This window comes from Chlamydotis macqueenii, chromosome 11 (genome assembly GCF_036417535.1).
Source record: "Chlamydotis macqueenii isolate bChlMac1 chromosome 11, bChlMac1.mat, whole genome shotgun sequence".
Lineage (NCBI taxonomy): Eukaryota > Metazoa > Chordata > Aves > Otidiformes > Otididae > Chlamydotis > Chlamydotis macqueenii.
In genome coordinates this window covers 5,784,941-5,808,521 of record NC_141566.1, presented here as the reverse complement: position 1 = coordinate 5,808,521, position 23,581 = coordinate 5,784,941, and the positions used below count along the sequence as shown (strand labels likewise).

General features: G+C 40.0%; 1 protein-coding gene across 1 annotated transcript in view; it reads right to left on the bottom strand.

The window, feature by feature from the left end:
• TENM1 (teneurin transmembrane protein 1) overlaps window positions 1–23,581 on the bottom strand; it is a 321,398-nt gene that overhangs the window by 78,650 nt on the left and 219,167 nt on the right. Inside the window, exons 12-15 of the mRNA XM_086756176.1 lie at window positions 17,931–18,116; window positions 16,778–16,801; window positions 14,306–14,452; window positions 3,673–3,889 (exon numbers count right to left, since the gene is read on the bottom strand). Coding sequence (XP_086612302.1) covers window positions 3,673–3,889; window positions 14,306–14,452; window positions 16,778–16,801; window positions 17,931–18,116 — 574 coding nt within the window. The remainder of the gene's footprint in view (window positions 1–3,672; window positions 3,890–14,305; window positions 14,453–16,777; window positions 16,802–17,930; window positions 18,117–23,581) is intronic.

Sequence of the window (23,581 nt, the reverse complement as noted above, 5' to 3'; positions counted from 1 at the left end):
TGTCTTCTCTAATTGGAAGGAGCTAGGAAGGAACATGCCCCTGATAAACTGCCTGAGTGTTTTCGAATGCATTAAAGATGTTTCTAGTCCCCTGGCAAGCTGTACTAAACCTGCAACTCCAGAGGGAGCAGTTGGCTTTTTGAGAGAAAGCAGAGACTCCCACGGGTTGCAGGTGGCTTAAAAGAGGTAGGATTTTTCTGTCAGCACTTCATGGATCATTCCACGTGTAACTGGGGATCTCAGCTCTGCGGGTCTCAGCTCTCTGCCATCAGACAGTTTGTCTGACATCTCTAATTTCAAATATAAACAGAAGTTAAAAATTCTAGATGTGTTCTTTCACTGCTTGAAAAACATTTTATTATTCCACCACCGTTCTGCCTTGCTCTGCTACTACTTATCTGCTTTTTTTTTTGCTTTTCTTTTGTGTGTTAAGTTGCCAGTATTCTCTGAGCACGTCAGGCTGAGACATTAGGCTCAAATGTGGAACTCTGTCAAGCAACTTGTGAATTCGCAAGTGTCACATTACCAGAAGATGTCATTTACTGTATTACATTTCTGATTAAAATCTTCAATCAGAGAAATAAAGCTAAAGGCTAGTAAGGTACATTCACTTCTTCCTGCTGACAATGTTGCTGTAAGCAGCCTTTGAAGGGTAATTAATTCAGTACCATACACTGGTCCCTTTTTGCAGGCAATTTGCAGCGAGTCAAATAGCTTGCCAGCAGCATGCATTAAAAATATTCAGCAAAGAAACAAGCTAAAAACCTTTCTGAGAACAGAAGTTGATAAAAAACATTTTAATCTGCTACACCCTGCTACATGCAGTAGGTCAAAACCATTCCTGATGTAAGTAAATACATTTCCATTTATTCAGAAGGTGTCTAATCTGCCTTTCAGCATGGCACAGTTTAAGTTGGGTGTTTGTAAAAACCCAGTACAAATGACATAGCTTTGACATAATAAAACACAAAATATGTTTTGAAAACAGTTAGCTCCTTAACATTAATTTTGGTGTAGTATTTAGCCACGGCTGAACGCAACACTCTGATTGCATTGCAGAAGGCAGATGTTACAAAATTACATCTAAACTGAAGTTTAAGATGCAAATGCAAAAGGATGGATGTCCCAGCAGTTGTTTGAACAACTAATTTCAGTATTTCAAATTATGTTGAAAATGCCACGATACGGCAGAGACGAAACGCTTTGAGTATGAAGGACAGAGATAATCTTCACCATTTTTAAAAGAAGTTTCCCAAATCTACTTAACATCACTTTGGCTTTATCTATGGTGAGATTCATGCAAACATCAGCCATACTGGAATCCCACTGAGCCATGGTACAGTAAAACACTGCACAATGTCATTCGAATTTGAAGACTGAAAACACTGGATAGATGTTTCTTTCTTAATTCTCCCAATGGTCTCAGAGACTTCTTGCAAAGGAGAAGGAAAAAAAAAAAAAAAAAAAAAAAAGAGCCAGACAGGGCTTTGCAAAATTTGAGCACCAACAGGAATGGATGCTAATGCCCTGAAATAAATGAATGCCACTTTTTCATCCAATCTTTACAACGTTTCTTGTTGAACCACTAACGCTACAAAATAAGCGGCACTGCAGGCAGCCATGAGTTAATATCATCTGCCTGGACACAACCTTTTCAGCAATAGCCAAAAGGAGATTAAACCTCCCCCAAGCACTCTTTGGTCTGTACCAGATAGGCAGGATCACAGATTTCTCATTTTTTTTTACTGTAGTAACAGTTGTCTTTCTATATTTTTTCAGTAATCTTAATTCCTAAGAGAAGAACAGACACTGGATGACAGTCAGATTGACAATGTCAGAAGAAGATTTCTGAACAGAGGCAGAACAGCTAAGCTGTTGCCTGCTTCTGAGTTCTGTCATCCTTGAGGAAAATTCTGGCAGTTTTTAATAATATTTGACTTATGGATGAGCAATTTTTCAACAGTCTGGAAGACTTGAGGATCAAGCAAAGTATGGACTGATGAACTCCTCGGGGTGCTCAGCACACTGCAGATTACTGTTGACAAAACCCAGGAGACATGGTGCAGCGCAAGTCTCCAGGCACTGCCCTGGATTCCAAAGATACAGCCAGCCTTGTCTGAATCCCAACGATCTTCTCACCAAACTAACTAGGGATTTCTTTACAGTGGGAGGAAACGATATGTGGGGTGCAAGTACAACTCGTATTCCTCAGTGGTATAAAGCATCAAACCATAGTGAGGGTGAGCTGCTGCTCACACAGGAGACTTCGCTGCTCTTCGTTCTTCAAACGCATGGCAGATACCAGGCGAAAGAAATGAAACACTATACTCAGAAAATCTTTTAAATCCAAGTTTAATCCCATCAATGATAGCTTTAAAAGATCAGTTCCTTATATCTATAAAAGCACGTTGATGGGATTATGTGCAATCTGGCTGCTAACGTCTGCAGTGTCACAGAATACTGCACAGTGACTTGAGTGCTCAGCTCCTCTCTGAAAACACCTCACTGCGAGGCACTTTGATGAGGAAAATCTTTCACTTTAAACTGCGTTCAGCTCGCCAAGGACCTTGAACCAGGTGCAGTGGCACTGTTCCATCAGCAAGAGACCTGCCATTGGCAGGGGGGTACTCTTCATGGAGTTCATTTTCATGCCCTATTGTTCTACATATTTATAGCATCCTGTTACATTATTAATAGTGATTAAATGTTTAGGTACTTCAGATCAATAAAGATTCTGTTTACATATTTACTATCAAAAATTAATAAGTTACAAAGAGAAAGTGCACTGGATTTGCACGCAGCTATGGAATGAAGTTGAGGTTGTAACCTAAGTGCTATGTGCTGTACTGTGAAAATAAAATCCTTATGTCCTTATTACGGGAACACGGTTTATCTAATGTATAGGCCTAGCTGACAGGGTAATAGTTAGGTGATGTGGATGATTTGTGGATCTCTTTGCCAGCATGAAAGTTATAGCTTCCCAGGTGAACCACAGCATAACAACTTATGTGCCCCTGTATTTCAAATGTTCAAGAAAATATGTGTTACCAGGTTTTCTGAGGAAGTACGTGCCCCTTTCCTACCGCACACTCTTCCCGTTAAAGGGCAAGCCAGTCTCACAAACACTCAGATCACCCTCCTGTTTGGTTGGCAGCTTGAGAGTAACCCACAGCACAAAGTGGTTAACTTCACACTGGTCTATCAACATGTTGCAAAACAAAAATTTTGTTAATTAGGTAGCTGGATTATATACAAGGGACACGTTAAATTTATTACACTGTAAATATCAATCAAATCCTAATGGGCAGAAAGGTGACTGAATACAGCTCATTTTAATCCAACTTGTGTATCTACAGCACAAAGGGCTGAACTTTCCCCCAGGGTTTTGGACGTGTGAGATATCTTACCTTCCACAACAGTCAAAGTCTTGTTAATAAGAGTAGCAGAGTTTGTTGCTGTGATGCTTTTTTGAACTAGACAGAGAGCAACGAGAATCTGATAAACAAGATCCTCAGCTGTTGGGCCTTAAATATTTGCTATCCTTTCAAGTATTTTTTTCATCACCAGTGATGAATTCTCAACTACCCAGGTATCACTGTTTTTTTCCTGGTTAAATTATTTCATTGTGGTTCTCAGTATTCAGAAAAGTCTTTCATCTAAAAGAAAACTCACCTGCTCTCAAATGAGACATCTCCTGGGATTACGTGAGTGCTTTCCTTCCCGATAAGGAATCTGATTCGATCATAAAACAGCCTTGGAGGATGCTGAGAGAAAGGCGGTTGGCTGTGCTGAATAAGGTCAAGGGGATCAGGCGAACCCTGGCAGAGAGGACTTGCGTAACAATTGCTTTGCTGACAACAGTCAGGGTCTACACAGTCTGTCAAGCCATCTAAAATGGAGAGAACGGAAAGTTCAGGAAATTGAGTGATTCTGAGAACAAAGCATCGTGTTTACTACTGTAGAGCACAGGAGGTATTTAATCAATTGGAAGGCATGCTGATTATGACACATTCAAATTCAATAAAGCATTAACATACATGCTTAGTCCAGAAGGGGTATTTCTAGTCATTAGCAGTATCACCTCATAAAATCCCCACACAGCAACAAGAAAACAGAACCTACAGACTAAGTGAGTAGAGAAGAGCGGGACTGTCTTCACTGCAGAACAGGCAGAAGAAGAAAATCACTACAAAAGACTCGTTAGTCCAAGGGGTGCACGATCCACACTGTGCAGCTGATATCTCACAGTCCTGTACTGTCACTACTGTCTGCTCACATCTGTGAAGAATGAACACTTGCTAACCCACCTACACTAACAAAGTCTGAAATGTTATCTACCTCTCATAAGCATCTGTACTACAGTAGTAAAAAAAGGTTCTTGTTACAGTTGTCTGACTTTTATTTTATGCTCTACAATAGTTTTATTAGTTCTTTAGGATGTTTACTTTTCCTTTATTGGTTGCAATACTAGAATAGTCCAAAACAGGCAGAATCATTCCTACACTCCTTTTGCAGCTGGTGATACACAAATATACACCCTGATGCAGGCTCTGTCCCAGTGACCTGACAGATACAGTCTCCTCCATGGATGTTTGCACCAGGAAAGCAAATGTGGAAACTAAAAATAAACCTAGTCCTCCTCCCTCCACTTTGAAATAGAAAAAATAACAGATTTTTTTTTTTTTTTTAAATCTACATTTCTTTATGGACAAACTTGCAATGTTTGTCGGTAAAAGTAATTTACTTAAATGTCCAAAGCTTAGGATGAAAAGTGAAGCACTGAAGTGCATCTAAATTAAGCACCCAAATAAAACTTAAAATGGAGTTACTGGCATTTAATTGTTTTTATCAGCAGCTTAGACATCCAGATTGCCTAAATTACATACTCTACCACAAACAGATTTAAGAGGGTATGGTAAAATGTCGCACTATCTTCTTAAACATCCATTTTACGACTTAGCAGTTGCTAACTTACTTGGATTGACAAGCACACTAATGCATACAAAGCAAGACTAAGGCATTGTATCCTTTCATAAAGACTTCTCTTTGTATTTTTAACAAGGTCGGTCTGAATAAACATGGAGTCATCATATCACTCTATGGATTTCCCCTGTGTTTAAAACTGCAATGCTATAGGATCAACATACTGTCAGATATTTTCACTTCATGCTTTGACTTTTCATGCTCTGCTCATACCAATGCTTTGGTGCCTATAAAGCCATCCCTCCTCAGGGCAAACTGCGTTATCAGGGAAGGTCCTGTAGTTTTGTCATTGACTTTACCAGGTGTGAGACCAGCCCTCAGCCAGCTCTGCTTTCTTCTCAGTAGAGCATATTGCACTGTGTGAATGCTCAGTAAATAACAGCACAAAATATTCACTTCAAGAAGAAAGCAAAAGCCCTTCTACAGAACAAACAAGTATAATGAAATGGGCTTTCCTAGAATCTGAAAATCCTTGCCTGACCTTGAGCAAGGTAATTGCTTGGCTAGGCAAAAAAAAATATTAACAAATCTATCGTATTGCAGCTGGGAAATCAGATAGAGTAGGCTAGTTTTTCTGATAATGAGCCAAGGGCTACTGTAGATAGCTAGCAACAACAACCTAAGCCCCTTGGACCCAGCAAAGCTGGCATAGCTGCAGGTCAGTACACGCTTTAAGTTCTTTCCACATTCCTCCCATCTTGGAGACAACAGGCATTCGCCAGGGGTGGGAGAAGAACTTCCCAGGCCAACATTGAGGTTATTGACTTTGAGTGTAGCAGTCACTTTATATTCAGGAAAACGTAGAAGGTTATTGAAATCTGCTAGGAAATCAGTAAGCTGAAACAATAAGGGGCCTCCAGTCTAAACCAAACCACACGGGAAGCGGATGGAGAAGTTAACGATACGAACCAGAGGGGTATTCATTCTGTTCTGTTGAAAAAAATAAGTGTTCAACCCAGTGTTCTCTGGGTTGAAACCTGAAGAGTAGGCTTGGAATTGCAAGGAAAAAATATCTCCTCTTGTTCCCTCTTTTTTTTTGTCCATGGAATGAAACTTTCTATATTCTTAATAAGCAAACTGAAAAGCATCAAATTACTAGCAGATTCTCCAAGACTGCAAATACTAAAGAATTCTACTAGACTTGAAAAGCAGATGAAGAAATGTAAATCTCTTGCTTTTGCTTTATACTGGTGAAGATCCCTGCAGAGGGCATGTGATGTGGTTAGGCGTAGCCATTCCGGGCTGGTCTGTGCCAGCAGAGTGGTTACGGCAGTGACGAGTCTCAATTGAGGAGTCAAGGTACTCTCTGGAAGGTACTAATTTATACAAGCTGACTGCTGTCGACCTGGGAAACTTGACGAACATTGGTCTGGCAGAATAAGTGCTAATCAGAAAAAAGGCACGCTTATTTCAGAATAACAGTATCCATGGGGAAGCTATTTTGGAGTAATTTATTCAACAGTAGCTATTCCGATTAATTTTTTCCTTGCCTACAAACCATTAGATGTGGGAACTGAGCTGACCTGATTCTCTCATTTATGTAAGAAATAAAAGTGAAAATTCATCGAAATATTAGAATATGAAGATTTGCTTAGAAAAGAAATAGCTATAAAAATAACAACTAGATACTCTGCTTTCTCTAATACAATCCTCATTCTTCTTTGCTTTGGTCAACAGCTTACACGCCTGACACAAACACTGTGCACCCACGTATACACAGAAAGAAACCATGTGAAGGGAAAGCAGTGAGGCAGGAGTCTATGGACTCAACACTGCATATTTGGCTCAGGTCAAACTCAGGCCACCGGGTGTATGTATTTAAGCATTATTAACTATAATTGTCTGAATAATGCAACTTCTAATTCTAGCTTTTTTTTTTTTTTTCAAAAAAATCAAACAAATTTAGAAAATAAATCAACTTGGATAAAACTGAAAAATATTTTTCACACTTTGTGCTGAAGTAAAAGGATAAAACATCTATTTTGGGGCAAATAGTGAACTCTTAAGCCAAAACAACATCTTTTTTTCCACTTCATTTAACAATTTGGTCTTAACTTAGACTATTTAAAAGAAAAAAAAAAAGAAAAAAAACCCAAACTAATCTAAACTCCCAAAAGAAACCACTGTAATTCAGCATGATGCTCATTAAAATGAACCAGGTAAAACAAATTGGTACAGAATCACAAGTTACATATGGAGGCAGTTTGTGATAATGCAAACCACATTAGTTAAGTGCATGCGAGGACAACATTTTCAACAAGCCAATCCTATTTGAAATGAGATTTTTAATCCAGGAGAATAACCCAGAAAAAAAAAATAAATCTTGTCTATAAACTGGAACATCAAACTCATTCACTTGAAAATACTACAAATACACTAATCAATTCTCAAGCAACAGTCACATTTTTTTTTGTTAAGTTTTCATATCAGGAAACAACTCTTAAAAAATTCACCGTGTTAAGAGAACAGCAGAGTTTCTTTTAAATCTCAGGAGACAACAGGCAGGAGTTGAACAAACTACGACAAAAAGCAAGAACTGTAATTCATGCAGCAGGGGAGCCTGTATACTGAAGTTTTTACTGTCAATTACCACAAAGTGCAGAAGAGCATAAGTGCAGACTGTATTACAGAGCTGTAAATGATTTTGGTTTGCTATTAGCATTATTTTATTTATTTTACACAAAAGGCAGCCAGGCACCTTCACGGTGCACTACAGATTATATGATAAAGTGATTCACATTTTGGTGAGTCTGAGATTCTGGCTTCACATTTTCCAGGTACCTTGTTCTGTGTGCAAGGGATAACGATGAGCTGGGATTTTTGGTTTAGTAAGTAAACTAGACGATTAAAATATTTTTAATATTACTGCTAAAATAGAAATCACAATGATCAACTTGAGGATAAAAAGCACTTCACAGCACTCTTAAATAATTTAAACAACCTCAAAGAAAAGGCAGAGCATGCCTAAACAAGTTGCTCTGTTGTCAGTCACACCACCCATCTCTGCATTGCCGGAGCTCACAGTTAGGACAAGATTTTCCCACTTCCTTGCTGGGGTAGGGATCCTTTCAGGAAGCTTTCTATAAGGAATGATGTTAATATTTATTGTGTCAGGAGTTTGCGTCAATGGAATCACACAGTGTTTTCCATCAAACAAAATATATTTTCTTGCTTATACATTTATATATGTTTTTTCCTTATTTAATATGATGGAAAGAATGCCCTAAATGTGATGAAATGACCTCCTCAGCTATGTTTCTACTGCAGAGAAGGAAAGCTCAGCCTGTGCTAGGCACAGCACACTCCCTAACGCACACATTATGCAGCAACCTCTCTTCTACATGGATGGCTGGCCACCTTCAGCGGCCAGACAAATTGGCAACCCAGCTAAGGACCCACCTCTCCATCCAGCAATGTATCTCTTTACTTGCCATCTTTGGGCAAATGCTGTACAGTGATTGTGTTTCACGTGTTCCGTATTTGAGCTTTCCATACACTGCATAATATCTATATTAAATCCTCAATAAAATAAGAGTTGGAAAAGAAAAAGGCATTTTGTCTGCTATAAGCTAATGGCAAGAATATGGAACAAGTCACATACTTTGGGCCTGATATGACAGCTCTATGCCATCTACTTTTCAAACCCTGGCTTTTGTAATTTTCTCATCTACCCTTGAATTACTCGCAATTCATGACTGCAAATACGGGAATACCATAATAACTCATGTTGCTGAAAATGGATGTGCGTTCACAATTAGTACAAATTGCCTAGGTAGCGGAACATCTGAGGACATTGAAGAGGCACTGGGTCGGGTGACTGGTAAGGGAAGCAAAGAACAAAGTGTTTCTAATTTTGGCAGCAGTGGCCTCCCCAGCTCACCAGTGCAGCATGCAATAACTTTCACAGCAGCTTCTTTTCTATTAAACCACTGAGATGCTTTATTAACGGGCTGTGAAAATGACAAACTCAATGAGACTCCACACCCCATGTTACTGCGTTAGTTATTTTAACAAACAAACTATCATCAGATTCTGGCGAGCAAAATGTAAATAGTTCGCAATAACACTTAAAATTGCTATTCTTCAGCTTTAAAATTCATTAGAAGAGTAGAGTTCTCATCCCTTCAAGCTTTTGTAACATATGGAGAAGACACTACTAATGTTAACTGCAATCGGTTTGAAATTTTATGGTTAATGTCAAACCCAGAACGCTACAAGAAGTGGTGTAAAGGCTTATACAGTACATACATATACGTGTATGTGCATATGTATACATGTATATAGGCTTACTTACAAACACACAAACTTATAAATGTCCTTGTTCAGCTACATGAAAATCAAGCCCATCTCTGAGCAATATACTGTACATGCACTCAGTAATACCAACAACCTCCATTTTCCCTGCTGCAGGGCAGCCCAGAGGTGTGCAAGAGCTCTCCTGCTCCCTCTGCCCTGATCCCAGGGATGGAGCTGTGAGAACTACGTCCAGAACACTTTCACAGAAAGTAAAAAAACAAGCTTTAAGTTTCTCCTGGCAGTTAGCAGATTTTGTTCTCTGAACTCCTTATGTTGGACACCCTAAAAAACTCAACACCGTGACTCTCAACACTCGAAGGATCTGAGCTTTTCGGTGCACTCGCATGATCAATTGTTCAATACTGTTGTTGTTTGCGGGAAAAAAAAAAAAAAATCCACAGGAGTCTTCAACTTACATTTGCTTGCTTTCTTTTACAGATTTCAAATAAGCATTAAACAATGCCTGTGCCGACTTGTTTCGCCACAGGCTCAGCTAAGTCCAATTAGGGCTGGCAGGAATCTAAGCAAACTGAATCAGAGAGAACTTCAGAAGAGACGAAGCAGCAGTAACTGTTGTGAGTCCCTACTACTTATTGGTACACATTAACCCAAACTGCTTCTCAAATTTTAGCTGTACTACGTCACAGGCAGCAGACAGCGAGGCTGTTAACTGGGAGCACTGGCATTTGTATAAGGACACTGGATACCCACTAGTGGTCCGTGGAAAGGCTGCAGTGTTTTATCCAGTGAGTACCAGTAGCGTTTGGTCTTCCATACACAGGAGAATGCAAATATATCAGGGTATGATTTTCAGAAACTGTAAGTATCCCCGGGGAGCCCTTGCTGCTCAGCAACAATGAAAACCATTCCCATCAGTATTATTTATATTGTGTAATAATAGCATATTACTTACATATGGACTCAATATCTCTGTGATGGATAGGTTATTAAAATGCCAATGGATGGGTCAGAAATACATCAATATTTCAGCAGTGCTGGTTATCAACCCAAGGCTATGCTGAGTCATATATTTTCTTGTGCTTGGAAAAGCTTGGAGAAAACTACAGTAACTGTCTCAAGTGACTGAAGGGATATTTGGAAGAGAACTCAAAGCTTGGAGTAAATAGTATTTTCCTTAAAAACAAACAGTCAAGACTGATTCACAAAAGAAAAATAAAATGATGAAAAGAGATGCAGGCACACTTAAAAGAGACCCATATCCAATAAATTAATGGGAGTGACAGGGTGCAACTTTCAGCTTAAGACAAAGACCTCCATGTGCAGCAGCAGTGTTGGAACAGCAGGTAAATTGTGGCTTGGCAGGGCAGGGGGTGACCTGTGAGCTGGTGCTGAGCACCTTGTGCATCCCAGCGCCGTGGCAGCTGCTCTGCCTCCTCGCACCTCGGACACAGGCACTTGCCTGTGCAGAACTCAGCAGAGCAATCTCCTGGAGCTACTGAAGCTTCCAAATGTGTCTAGAGTAATGGCAGGACAATTGAAAAATGACTGCTCAGATGAGCTGAACGGTCATCTTATGAACTGAAAATGAAATAATGTCAGTCACGACAACAAAAGATGGAGAATAAGAAATGGGGAATAATGGGAAGCCACGGCGAGGGGAAGGCCCCGCTGCAAAGGACATCTGCTTGACTTCTTGGCATTATTTAATGGACATCACGCTGCTAACAGACCGCAGATGCACTCCACAAGACCAAGTGCACACCACGCCATCGTGCATCTGTTGTAATGCAAAGACCTTTTCAATGGTGTTTGTAGTGATATTTGAACAGGTAAACATGCCCTTAAGTCTGCAAGTAGGAAAAAGCTAACAGAGAGGTATGAGGTGGAATGGGAAAGGCAGTTTTGGTACAGTCAGGGTAAGAGTACAGTGTATACTTATGGGGCTCTAAAGGAAACAGTACTCTCCCTGCTCAGGAAAATATTTCCCCATGTGTTTAACCTTACCACCCCAGATAACTGCGCTGATGGGGAACTTGGTGCTTCAGTGTCTGCAGAACCAGGATGCCTGTGAATATGCTTGTAGCTTGCCTTTACCCTAATATACCAGTCCTTAAACATGAATTCAAGCCTTCCTTCCTCCTAAAGCTTTTGTGTTGTTACTATAGATACAATAACACTTTCCCGTGCCAAATAAATGACATTATTTGATCCCTACAGTTCAAACTAATAAAATACTTCATTTTCTAATATGTTTTTTTCTACCATGTAGTTGAATATATTTTTATACAGCAAAAATCTCAGTTTTTCAGTCTCAAAGTACTGTTTAATAAGTCAGCTGGAAACTACACAAAATTATCACTCTGTCTAACTCCTGAAATTAGAGTTTGTTTGAAATAATAATTGTTCAACTTTACTACAGCTTTGTTCTTTGGTCGTGATTTCCTTCTACTGGACTTGAAGCACAAAACACCTCCTAAGGACGGAGATATAAAGGTTTGATTTAAACACAACTAGAATGACTAAGACCTTTGCTAGGTGAGAATACCATGATTTGGAATATAAAACAGCACTAAATTAGGTTCAGAGCATGATCTTCTGGGCTATGTGTCACTGACAGAATGTGATCACATCCTAACGGCTTAGGAAGTTACTGTCAGCTGAGTTCCTGTAACTCAGCTGGGTGCTCTTCACCCACCACAACTGCAGGCGAAAGCGTTAATAGCTTCCATCTTTATGAACCTAACCCAGTTACGTAGCTTGATGGATGGTAACTCGTTACGCCACCGTAATATTCTCACAGTCTAAGGCACAACCTTCCAGCAAACAGGACTTAACAGGTAATGTCATGCTTGCTTCCTAATTTCTGTTTTTACTGTTGTGTATGTATACAAACCCGAAACACCAGGAATCAGCTTCTCATTTCGTATTAATGTGACACTGGTATAACTCCAGTGACTTTAGGGGAATTGTTCTAATTTATGCTTATGCCAAATCAGGTCCTATGAACTTCATATATGAAGAGAAGTGGTTTTAATATGTGGATACAATTTTCTTTTCTTATATAAAATTGATTGTGAAGGAAACTTAATTACATTTAGCCCATCTGTAGTAGTCAGATTAATTAAATATTTCTCTCTGCACTTATCTCTAATTGTAATGTCAACAGAACTGTCCTAGTCCGTGTTATGTTGCCATTAAAAAGGAAAAAGAAAATTACTTCTAAAACCTGCAGTGAAACGATGTTAAGTGTCTGCCTTAAATTGACAAATTCAAGGAGATTTAGAGTTAAAACTGCCAACTCTTTTAATAACTCACCATTATTGCAGAATATAAAGCACCCAGAATCACAATACAGGGCAGTTTATATAGAGCCGGTTCACAGAGTGTAGCAGAAAATGCTTTACATACATTACAAGCTGAGCAGGGGTTTTGTGGACAGATTTAAGAGCGCGGGCGAGTGAGTCAGTGGCTTGGGCAGCGGGAGAGAGCAGCAGACAGATGGGAAAGCGCGCGGGGGGCAGTGACGCCAGCTGCGGGACCTTGCGTGAAAGGGATACACACCAGTGTAGAAGAGCAGAGAGACGCTTGTCAGAGGTCTTGGAAATAAGGTGGAAAAGGAAGGATGAGAGAGGAAAAAGGCAGTTTTGAATGGGGTTCAGAAATGAGGAAGCCTCTGCCAAAGGACAGCATGGTCTTAGAGCCCACAGGATACAAAATCAGAAGGTCTCAAAATATATCTGTAAATGAGGAATTATCACTGAGTCAGAATGTTTCTATTGAGGTTCCACAGTGACCTCAGTTCTTGGCTCTAAATCCAGCTTAATTTATCAATGATCTTGAAGAAAACAGACAATCATTATACAAAGGTTTAACACAACAGTGGGGTGTGAGACCTCACCCAAGACACTGAGATGATCTGTGAGTGTGATGCAATACGATAATACATATTTCAGTACAGCTCAGCGTACAATCTAAGCGAAAAAATGTAACTGTGCTTGGGGCAGATGTATTCACAGTCTGAATGGGAAAGCTGCACAGCTCCAGGCGTGGGGGCAAGCACACTGTAAGGGATGGTAGTAAGTAAAGGAGAGGAAAACAACCGTCCTTCTTGACTGTCCAGTAAATGAGTATTCCAAAAACAGACTGGAAAAACAATTAACTCTGAGAACAACCAGTGAGGAATGTCGTGGCTTTTCTCCCACTGGTAAGTTTGAAATAGAGTCTGGATGTTTCTCCTGAAGAAAACACTCTGGCTTGTGTATCAGAATGAACTACTGGAAAGGAGGCAGAGACGAACTTATGGAAGAACTGTATTTTTCCCAGCAAACCTAAAACTTACACAGCCTTAGAATGAATCAAGGGTCCAGAGGTCCAAGATAGGAAGCATCTCATGTCAAATGCCCTGGTTCAAGAGAGTGAATTATTATTTTTGCACAAGGCTCTGTTTATGCTATTTTCAAAAATTACTTCTGCATAATTTCTACACTACCTTACTCAACAATCGTTCAAGTGTAGGTCCAGATAATTGCAAGGACTGTGCTGTGTTTCAGGGGAAACGTTAAGAAAGAGATTAATGTTTAAAAAGCATCTCTAAATGTATGCTTTATGCTTGCAAATGTATTCATTTAATATTAACATAAGACTAAACTTTGGATGCATTTTGACAGGCACAGAGGTTTTTTTTTTCATTTGAGTATCCTTTGACTGTCTCTTCTGAAACAGATGACAGAGTTATCTTGAACATGAAGTAGAGTGGAACGGAAATAGAAGAAATTACTAGCTACATGGGGTGTTGGTTTGTTTTTTGTTTTTTTTTTTTTTTTTTTAAGGAAAAAAAAATCAAGTACTGGAATGATAGGTATGGCACATACATAATTTCTGCCTTGAGTAACATCTAGCACAAGGGTCTTCTCCCTCAGACGAAGTGAGTGGAACAACCGTCTCAAGCAAACAGACAAACATTGACATTTTGTGATAAAAAAGGAAACATACACCAAAACTATAGGTTCAAATGACAATCAAGGATTTGACAAATAAACAAAGAGACATGAATTATGTATCATACCTCCATCATTGTCCAGGTTATCTCCACACACCATTTCCATGACAACGTTACATCCTGAGCCACTCCAGCCCACTTGACAAACACAGTGCCATCCATTCTGATCAAGAGTGCACCTCCCATTTCCATAACAGAGACCTGGGCAGCCGTCTAGAAAAGAAAACGTAGAAAAGAAGCCTTCATGGAGGAGTTTTCTTCTCTTCCTTTACAGTTGTAATTATTCTTTAACATCCTTTCATATAGCGTTATTCTTGCTGCTTTCAAATGATCGCAGCTCCCTTGCAAGCCATTCATATTTTTGGCTAAATATGGAAAAATTCCCATCCTAGTCCCTCCCTTTGCTTGCCTAAAAGCCATTTCTCAGTGAGGAATGAGGGTTTATTAGTGTGTAACATTTTGTGCACAGGAAAAAAGTGAGTAAAATGATAAGAAGATATTTAACAGGCTGCTGCGCCCACATCTTTCTCTACTTATTGCAAAATAACTTGCAGATCACAAAGGAAGACATGTACATAATAAATGTTTATATCAAAGATATAGATGGAAAATACTGCTTAAATGACAAACTGGCATTTGTGGACATAACCCTACACATTGCAGGAGTGGAGGTGTCCTTTTTATTCTGTTCATAAATACTCAGCGGATTGAGAAAAAGCCCATTTGATTTATGCTACAATACAACTCTTTCCAGAGAAGGCAAATGAGGGAGCATTGCCTTCCAATGTCCAGTTCCACTTCCTTCACGTTAGTCGACTCAAATATGACAAGCACTTGCCCTTTAGCGGCTCTGATTCTAGATCAAAACTGGAACAACGACTGTAGCATCCCATGGATTACACACTTGTAAGCTCTGAATCAACAGTAATTTGGACATTTTCAGCTAGATTTCTTGCCTATAAGAATAAGAGAGGAATTGTCTCTTGAATGTGTACGCTCATGTCCATCTGCTTGCACAGTTTTAGTGCCAGCTTAGACATTTGTCAGATCTTCACCATATCGCACATGGAGCGAAAGGACAACGGGCAAAGCTCAGCATTAAGCTTAACAGCAGCGCAAGTGCATCCGTTCTAAGAGGGCTCCTTTCCCTTTGCCGGCACGGACATATAGGAAGTGAAAGCCCTTCTGTATTTGATAGTGAATAATCAACATTTACGTGTTTTTTTTGAAGAACAAAGAAGAGGCCTCAGTCTATGTATGTGTTTGGCAGCCCCAAGAGACAGATGCTCCAAAAGGGCCTCGGAGGAGCTGACCAGAGAGTCAGAGAATATGCACGACTGGTCTGTTGGGTTGTGCCTTACAGCCCAGCACGAAGCGCATTTCCTGGCAACTCCACACTAGGGACACCATCTCTCTCCTCCTCGTCCTTGGCACAGTTTATCAATCACATCTGCAAAGACATGTCTCAGAGAGCCTGACCCTCCTACTTGGAAGAGCTGGTGATAGGTGGCACCATCTTCTCACACTGAAATTCTGGACATTGATGCCTTAAGATAGCACGAGGTTAGCAACAACCAGATTCTCTGTAAAAGCCAATTATTTGCCTCTTTCAAGGAGTTGGGGGAAAGGGTAGGACACGAAAGCTGTTCTGGGTAATGGGGGTGTTTTTCCACTTAATTCACTGTCCTGCTGAGTTAATTAATTTCTTGTACGTGATTACATTTTGCTGCTGTGAGGTGTTGTCCTCTAAGACTATAAATGTATCAAATGACTGCTTACACATTTTTATTATGATCTAATTCTGAAGAAATAAAATAATAAATACAAAATAAACCCCCAGGTCTTTCTGGCATATTGGTTCATTTGATATTTCAGCTAGCAGCACTTTTGCAAGGGGCAATGGGCACCATCGCTCCGAACAGCATGGTCAGGACTGAGACTGCTGCCAAACTCGGGGAAGGGACTCGCGCTGACATGACTGAGCAGGACGTGTGGCAAGGCACAGAAACCAAACAGACAGCACCAGACACAAAACAAGATTACGTTTATCTCTCGCATCAAATGATTTGAAGAGAACTATAGTACACCTAGCCAGCTTTAAAAAAAGGTGTACTTCTCTATCAAAAGAAACTTATTTCAAGCACAAGTGATAAGAAATATGAAAATTTTTGTTCTCATGGAAAACAGGATCAATACAAAGTTTTTGAGCAAGTCCTGAGCTCCATCGTTACTATGGAATGGTAAGCAACAGCAAAAATCTGATTTACCTAACACAGCACATCAGACGGCCACATGAAACATGCTTACACCGCTACGACTTTGCAGATGCACATTATTTGTTAAAAAAAAAAAAAAGCTTTTTTTTTTTTCTGTAAGTCTCTCTCTGAGTGTATACATATCTCCATAATAAGCGCTTTATCTATTCTGGCAACTTAGCAGCACAGAAGCTCAGACAAAACAGGAAACATGAAACACTCCATTCCCAATACTTGTGTATCTTTTCATTATTCTTTCACAATGCTGATATGAAAAACTTACCTCGAACAGCGTCTAAGTAGCGAGCTTAAAAAAGAAAAGAACAAAACTGAGATGGATTGAACTTCCGTACCCAAATGAAAATACAGACACCATTTGCTTATGGCTTGACACCTGTTGGGTAGATACAGAGCATCTCCTCCTCCCTGCAGTCACATCTATTCCTGCTACTGTCCTCAAAACACACCGCGTATGCGATCGTCCTCTGACAGCAAGCATGCAGGGGACAGCTCGGGCCATACCTGGCAGTGCCTACAATGTGAAGAGTAGCTCTATTTATATTTTTAATGATTTTGGTCCTTTTCTGGACTTGCTCTAAGCAGTCTTTAGAAAATTAGGCTGTTCCTCCTTCATAAACCTAATTCTTGATTTAGCAAATCTGATTTATTAAATTCTAAAGCCAGTGAATGAATTATCTTAAAATGATTAAGATAAAGATAAAACATTCTATTTTTTTTCAAGAACCAATCATGAAAGCTTATGCTGCTTACCTCTGAAAATCAGATAGTCTGCTATTAGAAACAATTAAAATGTTTATGAATAATCCCTGCTTTGGGACATTTTAGGGAGAAACATTATTAGACTTTGCAAAAACCTGTTGTATTTCACCATAAATATATCTATTACATTTGTACAGTAGAGTAATGACTTCTAAAATGATGAGAAAGCTTTACCTTATTAGGCAAATTGTTAGAAGCTGGCTATAGAAAAACTACCTCTAATATTAATAAGTAAATCTTCAGAAATGAAGGCAAGAGATTTAATGCAAGAATTACTTGTGCTGAATAATAGCTTCATCCCCTCACACCTTCTATTTCTTAAACAGTTTTTGTCTTCCTGACTCAAAGGTCACATGAACACCACCCAAAGATACGTTAGGACTGATATATCTTCTTTTTGAGTGTTTTCGTGGTTTTTTTTTTAAAAAGTAATCCATCAATGTTACATCCTTTAAACAGAAAGTTGCACTGAGTTGCTATTCTGTGGGACAAGCAGGGTGCACCATCAGTGCAGAGGCCCCTTTTCACACGTGGCCTGGTTCTGGGTCTGTGTTTTTCCCAAATTACTTGAATCAGACCGATGGCTACAGTAGACCTGTGTATTACTGGTTAAAAACATTCTGCATTTTAATTCTCAAAGTACAAAAAGCCCTTACCAATGGTGCAGTGGTCCCCTTCCCATCCAGGGCTGCACTCACACTTCCCGTCCTTGCACTGGCCGTGCTCAGCACAGTGAGAGTGGCACGTACGTTCCTCACAGGTTGGTCCCACCCAGCCTTCTTCACACTGGCATATCCCTCTTGAACAGACACCGTGGCTGCCGCAGTCCAGGGTACACAGCTCTGCAGAGGATTACAAAAATACATAATGTGAAACAACCGTTTCATACTGAAAACAGACTTTGCACCAATACTGAACTGAATCACTTCTATACAAATATCGCTCATCAATCAGATCAAACAGGGGATTTCATCACCCAATACAGACCTTACACAATCTGGCTGCCTCCTCCTTTAGCAGTTACTTGCAAGATCATTTATTTGTTCGGAGTGGGGACTGCAAATGATGTCTTTGCATTTGGTAGGGCAACGGGTCTAAACCAGACAAAGAGCCCCTATCTTCTGACTGATCTCAGGTGAGGCCTTCAGTAACGGTGTGCTGTATCTGTTCCCAGGTCCCACCAGACCGGTTCTGAAATCTATTATAAACTCAAATACTGCAAGCGAGCCGAATTGAAGTGGCACATTAAATACATACAGACAAAACAGTCTTTGAGATTATCAGATGTCTGTAGCAATGCCAAAATGGCTTTCACTTACAGTAAGAGAAGCCATCAGAAAGGTAAGAATGAAAAAGAGCAGCCACCCCACTCTGACGGCAGTATACAACATTACGTGACTTAAAGGCCACGCAGATCTGCCTCGTTCTAAAAAGGCTTTCAAGGATTAAAACTTTTTTTTCCTTCCTGACTTTCATGAGTCAATGGCTAAGAAACCAGAAATGCTGTTTCAGGAAGACAGAAACACCTCCCTTCATCGCACTCGGAACAATTTCTCTACCTGGGCACTGTGGAACACCACTTGTTGTAAAGTGGAATGAAAGTCCTGAATTGTTTCAATACATCACAATATGCCAATTGCAATTCCACTTCCACTTACTAACGTTGTTTTGTGAAAAGAATGGCTTCATTATAAAAGGGTTCTATGTAGTTGGAATTTATTTAGAATAATTAGTGTCAAGAGACACAATCTGCTTGTTATTCTGCAATTAACCTGCCACAGAAATGTTTCCTCCTTCTTCCTCTCGGAAAGCAGCTGATAGCACTACAAGCGTGAGCCAAACAACCGTGTCTTGCTCCCATTTCAAATGTCAGTGTTACATATTTAGTCGTGGCAAGATTTCCCCTTGACAGATTTTAAACAATGATCATTTATATCTTGGAACTATTGTATATAAACATTCTTAAAAGCATTTGTAGTGACAAATGCTGTCACTGTACATACCAAGCAAAGTTTTTAAAGTTTAAATTGAAATCCTATAAATTCCAATCATTTTAACACAAAGTAAAAAGCAGCACAGAAGCGGAACTGCACAGTGACATCGCAGGAGAGTTAGAGTCGAGCTCTTATTCTCGTTAATAGCCGAGGTGATGGCACAGAGTGAGTGACAAACTGGAAGAGCACGGTCAAACTCAGAATCACCTTCAGAAGCGGAAAGCACAGTAAAGCATCTAAGATAAAATTTAGTAAAAGCAACTGGGAAGTATTGTCCTGAGGAAGTCAAAATCAGCTACATAAAAAAATAATTAATTTTACTGTTCAGAGACTTGTGTTATACTGGAGTACAAGATAAACAACTATCTGACGATACTGCTGCAGAAGAGTATATAAGACAAGGAAGGTGCCTGCTCTTCTATATTCAAATGAAGAGCTGTGCTGAGCCCAGGGCGTTATCCCTCAGAAAGCCCTGATTGCTGCCTGCTGATCATGTATTAATCTAATGCTTCATGCCTTGGACTGCCTGCCTGCAGGTGCTGTGAAGGATTTCTTCCCCCATGCTGCCTCATTTGGCTTGGCTTTTTTGTTCTGCTACTTCTTTGTTCCTTGGAAACCTGGGAGACAGCTCAGAGGACTACAGGGGGATTTGCTCTGTTATTTCATTGGTACTGAGCTCGCCCAAACGCTTGCTGCTATGATCATGAAGTGAAACGATCCCACCAGATCTGAGATCACAAGAGAATCACCCACGGGCCAGACTGACAGAGGACTGCTAGAATTATTTTAATCTATCTGGAATGATTTCTAACCTATCTTTATAGCTTGGGGCATGGGCTAACTCCTGAGGATTAAATCTAACAAATTACCCGCTACTTCAAGGATTTGGGCTGCTAGAGGGATGCCTTTGATCTCCCCTGATTTCCCTCTAGCTCGTTACAATTATTGCTTTTAGTATTTCACTCTAAGTGGCAAAGATTGTTAAGAGGATTTTAAGAAATATTGTGTAGCTTACACTATGCTAGGGTAAATGGAGCAGACTTTTTTTGGACCCTTCTGGATTGGGTGTCTACTACATAGTTTTTTTTTTTAGTTGTGGGACTGGCTTAGTTCAACCCCTGCCAAAAGGAAACGTTCTAGGCGTTGCTACACAGAAGTGTAGCAAGTGTAGAAACGCAGAAGTGGCAACACAGGCTGGAAAGGCTGAAGTGGGGAAACAGTGATAACGTAGAGCTTCCGATCATGTCAGCAGCTCTAGCAGCTCCCATCACTTCTCCATCTGTAAATAAATCAAACATCCAGCTGTGGAAAACCTCAAACGTGTTCCCATACGTGGCATGCACGCCTGCCTCACCTCTGCCTGTCTACCCAGCAGAGTCTAATCGTGACAAATTCATCTTCTAAACAAACACAATAAATAGCAGCATGGAGCCGAAGGCAATGCAAGCACATCCCTACCACAGGAATAGAGATCTTGCACATATTCCTATTTTACAACCCCCAAATTAAACAGATCTTAAAATGTTTGAAAGTTTTACATTGCTATTCCCACGTTTCACACAAGAAATAAAATGTTTAAACACTATTTAAGCTCATAAATTCAATCAGATTAACAAAGTGGAGATACAAGATTTCCTATCTCATCAAAAAACATTCAATGCCAGTCAATACATAGTCTTCACTCACAAGGGTCCTTTTCTAAAAAAATCTATTTTCCCACATAAGATCATACACAATCAAACAAATTTTCCTTTATTTTTTGCCTATTGGAATTCAGTGGCTTCTTTTATCCCAACCACACTGTCTTGGAAAGTCGGCACAGCAGCACAAGTTCTGGACCTCAAACTTGCTCTGTGTGATAGGAAATGTTAGGTTACTTGTCCTGTGCCCAGTTTTCACATCTCATTTCTGCCAGCAATTCAGGGCACAGTAACCAGATAACAGTAGCAGAGTAAAAACAGGTACAAAAAGCATGTGTCAAACCTGTTCTGGCAAAGGTATGCGAGAGTGATCTTACCTAGTTCTCGCCTTTCCTTCTAGTAATGCATTTTTTTCCACCAAATACTTAATTTAAATCTTCTTGGATGTAAATCAAAACCAATTGTGTAAGCACCAGATGTACTGAAACCTGGTTTCTTAGTATGGACCACTTTCCTCAGTTACCCTAGTTGTCCTGCTGCTCAGCCCACTTATACTTCACGGTCACTGAAGCCAATCTTGAGACTTACATTTGTTTCTGATGAGGCTTCAGAAACACCGCTTACTGTGATAATGTATTCTTCTGCCATGCAAATCCAAGATTCTCCCCATACTTCTCATGCAAAGCAAGGGAGATCAAGCCTAACAACACTCTTAATGCCATGGCAATACCTGCAGCTTTAATCCACAGCTAATTCAAACAACTGGGATTAAAAAAAGCCTTATCAGTTCAGGTTGTCCTGTTTTTAAATGCAAAACAATTCCTTAGCTCCTCCTGTAGATTAACAAGCACAGAAATATCAGCATAGCAGGGAGCCACATTAGCATTTGTGTTTTTATTGAGAGATAAAAACGTCCAGTCTTCCACAGCAGACTGGACAAAACAAGATGCTCGAGTGAGAGGACAGTGACCAAACGCAATGGAAAACAATACAATAACTTGAAATAGGTAAACAGCTTCAAACAAAGCTGATGCGGTAAAAATCCAGACAGCACTGAAGTTGGACAGCAAGTCAGACGTCATGCAACTGTTCCGCTCAATGGAGCATCTTCCTCCTCCCACAGCAGTTGGTCCTACGACTGAAACGGCTATTCCACTCCCTCTCCTCTCCATCCATCTCCTGGCTCTGTCTGGAGCTTATCTGAAACTGTGGTGAGCTGATTCAGACCACTAAACTTGCAGATCATCATTCACTTTATTTTCCTGGGCTAATACTTGACAGCTTGCTGAGCTAAATCAGCCCACTGAGGGATCAAAGAAGCAACACAAGCAGGGCAAGGGAGGAGATGGAGATCACAGCCTGGATGGGGACCGTCCTGCTGAGCAGCCACAGGCTCTGCCATGAGACGAGACTGCAAAGGAGAAGAGCAAAGGGGAGGTGACTTGTTCAAGGTACGAAGAGAGGCAGGGGACAAGAGGTTATAGTTTGGATTACAGAAGTCAACTCAGGGGTATGCTATCACAAGCCTTTAGTTATGCTGTTGCATTAACTGCCGTATGTTCTCAAAATGTACAGTGCAAACCAGAGAATTTAAGTTCCTCAGCTGGGTTGGTGTTAAAGATTGTAGGCCATCTCTTCTCTCCCATTCCTCTTTGTCATGGTTTAGTGGGATACACGCCTGCCCAGCGTGCCTGTCTGAGCTCTAGACAGATCTCGTGGAGTGTGGTGGGTTGAAGGCTGGTCTGTGCCTAAGAGACCAGACCCTCAGTAGGCCTGAAGTTTCATGGCTCCCACAAAACCAAGAGAGTCACCCTAATTCACAGTAATTCATGGCCCTGTTTCAGTCCTTGTACCTGTACACTTTGCAATCAAAACAAGGTTCTCAATGTTTAGAGTTGGAAAGTTGATTTCCTTATTTAAAAAAAGCTCAGCTGTGCAGACTCACTGCAAGCAACGCGCTGGCAAATTGCTGGGAGCTGGCCTCAGCTGACCCCTGCAGCTTCTTACAGACTTTCATGAAATACAGTCTTCATCAAATCTAAAATTCAGAGTCCCTAGACTTAAACCAATTAATGAATAAGACACTTAAAAAATGTTCAGCTCAGTCTAGAATTTTTACTGACACGTCCTTAATTCTGAATGCTCATTAGTTGTATTGGAAGAAGGCAAATGTGAGCTGTGAAGCACTATTTGTACATATTCTTGAGGAGGAGACAAATATGTTGATCATTCCTGAGCTAATCTAAAAGGCATTAAAAATTCACTCCACACTCTTCATTTTAATTACCTAAGTCAACAATGAGTTCTTTCAAATGTGTTTTATAATAAGTTTCTACTTCTGTGATATGAAAAGGGAAATTAAAGCTAAATATTTTATAATTTGTAATGATAAGGGAAGATTTTAATGTTAATTCCACATTTTTCAGAAATAACTCTTAGAAAATCATGCTAAGAATACAAAACTATGTGTAAACAGAAGTGGTCAAATACTACAAAAACACTTTCATTTTACTTGGCTTCACATTCAGTGGTGAGTCGTGTTCTACAGGCAGCCTAAACCTTGAGTATCACATTTATAATTTTGCTATCCATTTTTTAATAAGTGGTTTTCCATAAAGATTAGAAATTAATCTATCCCGACTTTCACCCAATAAGCTTAACTGCTGGAGGCAG